Raw genomic sequence first — 10,295 nt, 5'->3', positions numbered from 1 at the left:
TCCCACCCGAACGGTGAGAGACTAATCTCTCAGGGTACTGTCAGTTGTCATAGCAGGGACCCTCCCAACAGTGTTTGTTCCATACACACCGCCTTAAGGATTGAACCCGGAACATGATGTTTAAGGTGTCTAAGTTCCTTCTACTTAGACCAACACTTGTTGGTTATTTTCAAAAAGTTTAATTATAATATCAAGATATATCCTTTATTTAAGATTACATGAATCAATTATAATTTGATTCAATGTGCAATCAGTAATATATAATTTATAGAAAATTATAATATTCATAAATCACGTATTGCTATTTTTAAGACTGTGTTTAGTTAGACCTTCATATTCAAATTATTTTAGATCATTATTTGATTGTAATAAAATTGATTAGAAAAATAAACATCTTATATTAAATTATTTCCATATAATCATGATCATATCAATTGTGTTTTCTATAGTCGTATTGCCCAATATACAATTAAAAGCATATCATTCTAATTACTTAGTTGCTTTGACCAAAATTGTAATTAAATTTTTGTGACAACCATATATAAAAATAAAAATGTTTCCAATTTTTTAACTTTTTTTATTTACATATAATTTCTTACATTTCACGTAATATACTATGAAGTATGCACATTTTATTTTTTCTTTTAGAAAAGAAAAAAGGAGCTAAACTTTCTGGATGAGCCACTAGGGTTAACTCCAACAGGACCAAAAGCCTTTGCCCCTGAGGGCCCTGGACTCTCTGTCTCTCTCTTTCGCTTTCTCTCTCCCCACTGCCAGACCTGTTCGGGTCATCACTGCCTCTCACTGCAACATTGGTCTTCTTCCCCTCTGGTTTAGGGCTCAATTTCACAGCTTTTTCTTCCCCAGCCTCTTCCAATCTTGGTTTTCGAGAATGGAGGCTTCTGCTCTTAGCTTCGTAGAGAAGAGGATTTGGATAGGCTCTCTTATGGAGGCTCTGGCGGTGGAGACTGTTCTTGCTGCTGGGAAATGCCTCGTTTGGCTTCTGAAAGTGGTATTGTTGCCCTTCTCTGCTCTATTTGTGGGATTTATTTCCTATTATATTTGTAATTTATTCTCTTGCTGTTTTTTTTGGAAATTAGTCTGGAAATTGCTGATTTAATTTAGTGTTTTTGCTATTCTTTCTGGGTTTATCAGAGTCAACTCTTAGTTTTCTCTGTTGTGTGGGTTCCAATTTCCCTGTCATTCATCTACTTATGGCTTCTGTGAATAACTTAGGGATCTCACTTGAACTTTCCCCTTCTATTTTATCCTTTTCGATCAAATGCTTTCTCTGCGTTGTATTTTTCTTCTATGGATGAGCTACTCTAAAGATTTCCCAGCTTTGTAGAATTCAAAGGATAGAACTGGTTCGTGACTTCATGTTATACTTAGAACAGTGATGCACAAATCTTCTGCACTGGAAATTCTTCTTGATGTTTCTACAAAACAGGGTGTGTTCATATACAGAGGCTTCCTTATTCATTTGTGATCCAAAAATCTTACTTAGCTGGGTGAATGGCTGATATTTCTGTTTGGGTCAGTATCGTGTGTGTTAAAGGACATTTTAGTGTTTAAAACTTCACCTTTGCCTTTTCTTTCCCTGTTTACAATTCAATCATTATTTGCGTGCCTTTAGTATTTAGCATAGGCAGGTATGCTACTTGTATGCTAATTAATGGCCAGGCTTCGTGGGATTCAAGATGCAATGTGGGGCCTCCTATACTTGTTGCATTATTCATGATTTAACTTGATTCAGGATGCTTTGTTTCACTCGCAACAATGGTTCACAATATAAAGTGCTCTGCTCTTGAAGAAGTGTGATAGTGATATGTGTTTGGGAAAATTATAACATGAGGTCTCTTGCTGATTGTATCTATATCAAGTCCTAGCTTGGTTTCCCAGGCTTAGGTCTGTAAAATGTGAATTGTTCCCACCCTGTGTTCTATGGCTAGAAAAGGGCGTTTTACTCCAAATGACTCTGATCTCAATCCTTTCATTCATTTCTTTCTTTCTTGCTGTTCCTAGTATTTGAGAATCGTATGTTATGAACTGGAACTGTTGACAAGTCCAACTGTGTGTCCTTAAATTGTAACCATATATTTTTGACCCAAAAAAATTGTAACCGTATATGCTCATACTATCTGCCCTTGTTTTTAATTTTTGGCTATTGGTTGATGTAGACTAACCTAATACATTCTTTTCACACTGAATCGATATAAAGGTTCTCATGTTCTGTGTATCTAACGCAGACTGAATCTCTGTTGACTGATGTCAATCATTCAGTGCCACCAAAGTTCACTCAAATGGATGGAAGGTGAGATTAAATTTGTGCAACTCTTCGGAGGGTACCTCTTTATGTACATTTGGAATGTCCATTTCATCCCAGTGTTACATGTTAATTCTCTGTCAGGTTTCCTTTAGATGAACTCGTGAGGGGAAAATGTGGTTTCATAGAATGCAAGGATGGTAGTGATGAAGATGATGATGAAGATGACCAAGATGAAGAAGATGCAAATGATCAAGATGATGATGATGATGCAGGAGATGAGGACTTTTCAGGTGGTGAGGAAGAAGCAGATCCTGAGGCCAATGGTGCAGGAGGAAGTGATGATGGGGATGAGGATGATGATGAAGATGGAGACGAAGATGATGAGGAGGACGGGGAAGATGATGATGAGGAAGAAGAGGAAGAGGAAGAAGAAGAAGAGGATGATGAGGAGGAGGTACCCCAGCCACCTGCTAAGAAAAGAAAGTGAGAAATTGAGAATTATAGTAGTAGGTAACATTGTTTTCTTCTCATCCCCCTGTAATGTTCTCTCAGTCATGCTTAGTTCTTAGGACAGTTCTCTTATCTTCCTTCTGGATGGACCTGTTGTTTTACCTTGTGTTGGAGATCATAACATCATAACGAATGTATTCTCATTTGTGATTTTCATAGCTGGGCATGAGCAGACAAGGTTTGGTGACACATTCTTAGCGTCTATTCAATGAAATGGGTTATGTTCTCACTGGCCAGGCTTTTAACAAATAGCTCAAACCTTTACCATCTGTACCCAATAGTTCCCCGTTGACATTTGTAAAAGCCAGTTCTCTCCTATTTCCTCTCTATCAGGCGATGCGGAATTTCTTAGTTATCACATCTCCACTTTCATCATCCTCTATGGCATCTTTTGCTGTCCTCCCTTAATTCTCTGGCCTTCTATTTTCTGTTTGGAGTTTCATTATCTCATATTCACTCAAGTACTCGATCATTCTCTATGCAAGTGCATTATGCATCCTCTGGTTTAGCCTCTTGCAACTTCCATTGATCTCCGGATTCTTCATCCTCTGTTTTTAGATCTAATAATAAATAGGTAAGAAATACTCCTCCTGTCCTAATTATAAGACTCAATTGACTTATTTGAGGAGATTAAGGAAGTAAGTTAAGTTGGTTATTTATAATAAATAAGTGTTGTTATTCCTAAAATATCCTTGCTAATTAAGTATATTAGCTAAAACTATCATTATTAGAAGGATTATCTTGGAAAAAAATGCATAAATATAAAAGAGAAAATGGATTGGGTCTTATAATTAGGACCAAATAAAAAGTCAAATTGGGTCTTATAATAAGGACCGGAGGAGTATATATTTTTTCCAATATATATTTGTAGAAAAGGCAAATGAGAGAGAGAATGGGTGAAAGGAAAAAAGATAAAAGAAAATGTAAATGGCAAATGTACATGTTTATACATCTTCAAAGTGGAACTCAGAAATAGCAAGATCCATTCAAAAACTTGCAGCTAGTAAATAAAATTTGATTTTTTTTTTTTAAAAAAAATTAACATTGTTGTTTGTTAGTATTAGTAATAATTCAAAGGGCAAAACTTATGCTAAAATGTTCTACTTATGGCGATTTTACATGTCATTTCAGTAAAAGAGAAAGCAAAAATTAATACTCTTCTTGTCTTTAATGTATGACCTAACTTGAAAGTTGATATTGGTTTTACATGTAAGTTCTTTTAAAAAAATTAACTCTATTGATAATATCTCAACAATAATAAAGTCAGAGAGAGAAAGAGAAAATTATTAGAGTATTTTAGAAAAAAATATATATATCATATTAATTAATCTGACTAACATTTTAAATTTACTCAAATTAGTCAATTAAGTCTAACATTAAGGATTCAAAGACCATAGTTTGTGAAATTCGATAATAAGATTAATAAGGATAATATGGATAATCTACTTGACTTCTACAACGACTCTAATGTGTTAATTGACTTGTAACCGTTGGCAATAAAAAACTTGAAACTATTTTCCAAAAAAGGTACGACACTTGCTTAAAAATTGGGAGCATTTAGAAAGATTGCTTCAAAAAATAAGGAGCTACTCCTCCGCTTCTTAATATAAGACCCATTTAACTAATTTGATTAAATTAAGGAAGTTAGGTAAGTTAGTTAATTATAAAAAATGTGACACATTTTTCCTAAAACACTATAATCATCTTTTTTAATACCTCCTCTTCCTCTTTTACTTGATTATGGTTGAGGAAGTATCTATAGGGGTAATTTAGAGAAAATTGATAAGTATGAGAAATGGGTATTATATTTAGGACCAAAACCAACTCAACAATTGGGTCCTATATTAAGGACCGGAGGAGTATTAATTTTGATTTTTAGTATAAAAAGTAGTTAATTAAATTGAATAAATTAAAAAATTAATTAAATTAGTTATTTGTAATAAATAGGTGTTGTCTTCCGTAAATATTTTTACTAATCATGTGTATTAATTAGAATTATTATTTAATAAAACTTTTAATATGTGCAACTACTAAAATGATTACTTTAGAAAAAAAAATAAATATGAAAAACAAAGCATATTAGGATTTTATATTTAGGACCAAGTTAAATGTCAAATTAACTTTTATATTAAGGACCGAAAAAGCATACGTTATCCTTTGTTTAATTTACATTAAGGATTAGAGGTAGCATGTTTCTTAATGTGAATGAAAAAAAAGTATTACCTCTGATTCTTAATATAAGAGTTAGATAGATAATTTAGATATATTAGAAAAATTAATTAAATTAGTTATTTGTCACAAATATATGTTGATCTCCCTAAATTATTATCTCTAATCATATGCATTAGGTGATTTAAATTATCTCTTAGTAAAATCCCTTTCTAATCAATGGAGATATTTAATTTTAGGAAAAAAAAAGCGATAAAATGAATTGAATTTTTATATTTATGATTAAATCTAAAGGAGAATAATAATGAGTTCTTAAGAAAAGAAAAAAAAATTACAAAATAAGTTTAAAATGTTGTTATTCTCCACTATAGAACTTGTCATTACACACTACTCAAATTATTATCGAGATTTTTTAATAATTTTTTTTTTTAAGATATGATTGTAATGCTCCCTGACGTAGCTTGTGGATTAGTTTTTATATCAAGTATTGGAGGAGGTATATGTGTCTCATATTAAACTGTTCAAGTTCAAATTCTGATACAGCACACGGAAATACATGAGGAAGCCATCACTTCGATAACTAACGTTGACGTGCAAGCAAACAGGGACGCATCAGGCGGTGTGACAGTTTGTTTGTGAGATTTACGTAAAAAGAGATTCTTCTTTTTTTTTGTGGAAAAAACAAATACTCGTATTTCTTTTTCAAAAATACCCCTAACTTTTCGGTTCCAAAATCTTTGTAGAAAAAAGAAAACAATATTACAAGCTTTAAGAAAATCTATCTCAACTGGTCTTAATTTGTTTGGGAAGACATGAATGATGCAACGTACTTCTTTTATTTTTAATATAAAAGCCACGTACATTATTAATATAGATGGATTAAAAAAGCTAAATTAATTACTTAATTTTAATAAATATGACTTAATCTCCCTAAAATACTTCTGTAACGTTAGATTATATATCAATTTATATGTTAGATAAATTAATTTGAGAGAAGAATGATAAACATGAAATATAAAATAAATTAATATCTTATATTTAGAATTAAAAATCAAATCGTTAATGAGCTTCTATATTTAAGATTAGAAGAGTATATAGAAAACAAATTCAGCCTAACAATTGAAGCATATCAAAAAAGTCCTTATAAGGAGCATTATTTGGGTTTGCAAGCCAAATGGTACCAGTTTGGTTACCTACCCTACACAAATTTGCTTCTCAGATTAATTAAATTCATTAGTTTACTCCAATGCCAACTTACATCACTAGGAGCATTACGTCACCAGCAGAATTTTTTCTTCTTTTGAATAACATAAAGACAGGCTAATAATATAAAAACTAGTTGATTAAGTTGAGAATATTAAAAAAATTAGTTAAGTTAATTATTTATAATAAATAGGTGTTGCCTTTCCTAAAATATCTTTGTTAATTAAATGTATTAGTTAGAACTACCATTATTATGTTGGAAAAAAAAAAGAACTACCATTATTATAAGGACTACTTTAAAAAAAGATGGATAAATATGAGAGACAAAGCGGATTAGGTTTTTATATTTAGAACAAAAAAAAAAAAAAACTCTTATATTAAGGACCAAAGGTAGTATCAAATTTGGAAATTAAAGTTACAAGAAATGTATGTTCATAATTTAAAATGCAAAACAATATATCCATATCAATTTATATTTATTCGTTATTATGAATTGCACGCTTCATTTATCAAGTTACCTAAAATACATAAGGTTAGTTAACAATATCATTAGTTCAGGTTAATATAATTTCTGATCTCAAGTTTACTTTTATTTATGTTTTGATCCCTTAAATTTTAAACAATAAATTTTGGTAATTTAAGTTTTATTTCATTTAAAAACAATAGTCCTTATAATCTAATAAAAACTTGAACTTATTTGCCTATTGAGAGCACAAAACTTATGACTTAAAACTTGAGACACCAAAACTAAAATGAGAATAAATTTAAGAGGGTAAAAATTATATTAACCCAATTCGTTATATATATGTGATGGAGCAAATAACTATGCATATTTTCTTATAGTATAATGAATAATGATGGGACAATTCAAGTGAGATACGACTTTCTGTTCACTTGTAGTTTGGAGGCCCATTATATACGATATCTAAGTATTAATATAAGAACTTATTTAATTTTTATTTTGATTCTAATTATAAGAATCCAATCTATTTTGTTTTTTATAGTTATTTATTTTTTCTCAAAATAGTCCTTATAATAAAGGTAGTTCTATCCAATATACTTGATTAGCAAGGATATTTTAAGAAAGACAACACCTATTTATTATAAATAACTAACTTAACTTGTTTTTTTGATATGCTAAAATTAGTCAATTAGCTCTTATATTAAGGACCAGAAGGAGTATTTTGTTACTACTTGTAAAAACGTATCAATATGTTGACATTAAAATATTAATACATACTATTTCCGTCTCTTAATATAAGATTTAATTTGACTTTTATTTTGGTTCTAAATATAAAACTCTAATTCACTTTATCTCTCATATTTTTGCTTTTTTTAAGATAGTTTTTCTAATAATGATAGTTCTAGCTAATATACATTATTAGCAAGGATATTTTAGGAAAGACATTACATATAATTACAAATAATTAACTTATTTTCATAGTTTACTCGAATTAGTCAATTAACTTTTATATTTAGGAATGGAAGTGATACAACAGTTCATAACTGGTCTGTTTCTATACTTCAAAAATAAACTGATAAACGTACTTGATTAATGAACTAACGTTAAAAACAACAAACGTTTTCATTCAACATGAATTTCTTCTTTCATTAATATTGCATCCTATGAAACTGAGGAAATTTACGTAACATCAAATTAACTTCTTACCATATATAAATACTGCCAACACGAACATCTTCGGCACCAGTATCGATCAGATCAAACATGGCTGGATCCAAATCATCAAACATTTTCTCATCAGTCCTTTTCTGTGCAACCACGTTAATGTTTCTGTCAAATATTCTGAACATCGTCCCAAAAGCTCAGGCAGCACGGGACATGACCATTTCTGCAGAAGAAGCAACAAAATGCTTCAGTTTCCTAGGAGACGTACCAGGTTGTGCAGAAGGAATGTTGGGAAACTGGTCGTTGATAAATCACCGTTGTTGCAAGGCCATCCTTGATGAAAGTCAACTTTGCTGGGATAAAATTAACCCTGTTCATGCAGAAATCCCTCAAATCTACAAAGATTATTGCACTGGAGGCTTTCTAGAACCTTCTTCTCCTTCTCCATCTTCTTCGATTGAGACGACTCAAGATCTTGAACAGTGTTGGGCTTCTTTAAGGAACATAGAAGGTTGTGTTGGGAACATATTTTATGCATTGCTTCATGGTGACTTTAATAAGGTTGGACATGAATGTTGCCAGGCTGTGGAGTCCACTGCGGACGAGTGTTTGTTTAAGATGTTCCCTTGGAACCCTTTCTTTCCCATTTTGCTTATCAGGTTTTGTACCAATCATTAATAAGTCTCTTAGAGATGATGAGGTTCCTTATTATGAGATCTTGTAGGATTTAAGGATTATCTACCGATAATGTTTTCATATCAGCAATGAAATTAGAACCTATATTTTTATGAAATATGCGAGTCATATTCTTATTAATTGAATCAACTTTGTGTGATAGAAAGGGATTTAATACTCTTCCTTTAACCAATATCACAAGCTTATTGTGGATGGATACAAGAAATAATCATATTAGAGAGTTTGCCTAACCAAATTGATGATCAGATTTAAATTAATGTTATTGGATTCCAAATAATTATGAAAAAACAAATAATGGGTAGTTTAGATATAATTTTAATTTTAATATTTTAGATTTTTTGAAATATTTTCCCAATTAAAGTAAAATCCAGACTATCCATATCAAACAACTAAATTTTTTTTCAAGGGATTTAATTTCTAAAAAGTGGAAAAAATTATTCATATGTACAATTTTCAACTTTTGAATGTTAATATATAAGAAAAGTTATATTCATAATTAAATTATATTCCACTCCTTCATGCTTCGAAATTCATGAATCAATGCTAATCTCTGTGGGGCCCAGTCCCAAGGACACGGCCCAAGAAGAAGTTTTTATTTTTAAATAAAAGATTTTTCATACATTAAAAAGAGAATTACAAAATACCGAATTAATTCTATCAAATTGCAGGCTTCTTTCAAAAGAAAATCATCCATATTATATAATCTATAATATTTCATATATATACATAGATATATATTTTTCCATATATATACTATTGTGTGCATCTCATAAATCTAGAATGTTAAAATTAAAAAAAATACATATCATTAGGAAAATTAAAAAAAATCAAAATTAAGTCATTGAAAATGATAATACCCCAACACATGAAAGCATCACATTTCAAGAAACACAATATATATTATTGAAAATTCCGAGAATACATAAGACAAAGGAGTGACCAACTAAAACCGAAACATATATAGTTCATCAGAAGAGAAAGATACATGAAAATAGATAGGATAAACCCGACCGTATTCATATAGTCGGGTCACTACGTAGGAAGCACATGTGGGATTATTATTAGTATTTAAGAACAAGCGATGGTGGAGGAACTAGGAGTCAAAGGGAAAGAGTTGTCCCAAGCATATTTAAAAGTGATTGGTTTGGTATAAACAGGTTGGCCATTATTAACCAGACAAAGACCATCGCTTGAGACCTGGAACACAGAAGGATCAATGTTCTCCACTGTCTGAAAACCATTGCACTTCAACTTCAGGTTCAACTGAACGCACGTACACTTGTTCTCTATCGTCACCATCCATTCTGGTTTGTTCTGCACAATCGCTCCTGTCTTACTTTGGCTCACTGATATGTCCCTTAACGAACAGTTAGTAGCTTTGCCTGCATCAGAAGAGGAAAAAACGAAACATAAATCTTCAATATGTAATGCAACAACGTTAATAATAATAATGGAGAATACTAAGAAACCAGAATATAAGTAGGTTGTTTGTGTGTACCATGGGCAATGAGGCCGAGGAGAAGAAACAGTGTGGCAAGAATTTGGGTGGTGGAGGCTGCCATTTGTTTTTGTTTTCTGCAAACGATATAGATTCTTCTGGTGCTGATGAAGAATATGTTGGCGTGTGATGATCTATTTATAGGAAAGAGATTTGTTTTTTTTTTTGGGGGGGGTTGATAGATTGAATTAATTGTGTTATTATTACAAGTTAATGCAGAATCATCGTACGTTTTGGTAAATAAAGTTATTACCTTTGATTCTTTCTTCACTTAAGTTGATTTAATATTAATTTCTCAGTGTTAATGACGCCCGATTATGCAG

General features: G+C 31.2%; 3 protein-coding genes across 3 annotated transcripts; 2 read left to right on the top strand and 1 right to left on the bottom strand.

Annotated features, from left to right (window-relative positions):
• The first annotated feature begins 747 nt into the window (after nucleotides 1-747).
• LOC114739483 (phosphopantothenoylcysteine decarboxylase subunit VHS3-like) lies at nucleotides 748-3,154 on the top strand. The gene is made up of 3 exons (XM_028927542.1): nucleotides 748-1,012; nucleotides 2,250-2,314; nucleotides 2,411-3,154. Exons 1-3 carry the CDS (start codon nucleotides 893-895, stop codon nucleotides 2,754-2,756), a joined length of 531 nt encoding a protein of 176 aa, XP_028783375.1. The 5' UTR covers nucleotides 748-892; the 3' UTR covers nucleotides 2,757-3,154.
• A 4,723-nt stretch (nucleotides 3,155-7,877) lies between these two features.
• LOC114739482 (uncharacterized) lies at nucleotides 7,878-8,456 on the top strand. Its single transcript, XM_028927541.1, has one exon. It carries the CDS (start codon nucleotides 7,878-7,880, stop codon nucleotides 8,454-8,456), a length of 579 nt encoding a protein of 192 aa, XP_028783374.1.
• A 1,086-nt stretch (nucleotides 8,457-9,542) lies between these two features.
• Nucleotides 9,543-10,036, bottom strand: LOC114739481 (protein TAPETUM DETERMINANT 1-like). The gene is made up of 2 exons (XM_028927539.1): nucleotides 9,973-10,036; nucleotides 9,543-9,856 (listed from the first exon to the last, which is right to left on the bottom strand). The coding sequence occupies exons 1-2, from the start codon at nucleotides 10,034-10,036 to the stop codon at nucleotides 9,543-9,545; spliced, it is 378 nt and encodes a 125-aa protein (XP_028783372.1).
• Between the last annotated feature and the right edge of the window lie 259 nt (nucleotides 10,037-10,295).

The sequence above is a fragment of the Neltuma alba genome, unplaced genomic scaffold (genome assembly GCF_004799145.2).
Source record: "Neltuma alba isolate B1F8T4 unplaced genomic scaffold, ASM479914v2 tig00002848_pilon, whole genome shotgun sequence".
Lineage (NCBI taxonomy): Eukaryota > Viridiplantae > Streptophyta > Magnoliopsida > Fabales > Fabaceae > Neltuma > Neltuma alba.
The sequence above is the reverse complement of the archived record's forward strand: the minus strand, read 5'-3'. Positions and strand labels throughout refer to the sequence as shown.

Coding starts and splice junctions, on each gene's coding strand:
- LOC114739482 (XM_028927541.1), top strand. CDS start 7,878: ATGGCTGGATCCAAATCATCAAACATTTTCTCATCAGTCCTTTTCTGT.
- LOC114739483 (XM_028927542.1), top strand. CDS start 893: ATGGAGGCTTCTGCTCTTAGCTTCGTAGAGAAGAGGATTTGGATAGGC. Junction 1,013..2,249: donor TCGTTTGGCTTCTGAAAGTG/GTATTGTTGCCC, acceptor TATCTAACGCAG/ACTGAATCTCTGTTGACTGA. Junction 2,315..2,410: donor TTCACTCAAATGGATGGAAG/GTGAGATTAAAT, acceptor ATTCTCTGTCAG/GTTTCCTTTAGATGAACTCG.
- LOC114739481 (XM_028927539.1), bottom strand. CDS start 10,036: ATGGCAGCCTCCACCACCCAAATTCTTGCCACACTGTTTCTTCTCCTC. Junction 9,857..9,972: donor CCTCGGCCTCATTGCCCATG/GTACACACAAAC, acceptor CTTCTGATGCAG/GCAAAGCTACTAACTGTTCG.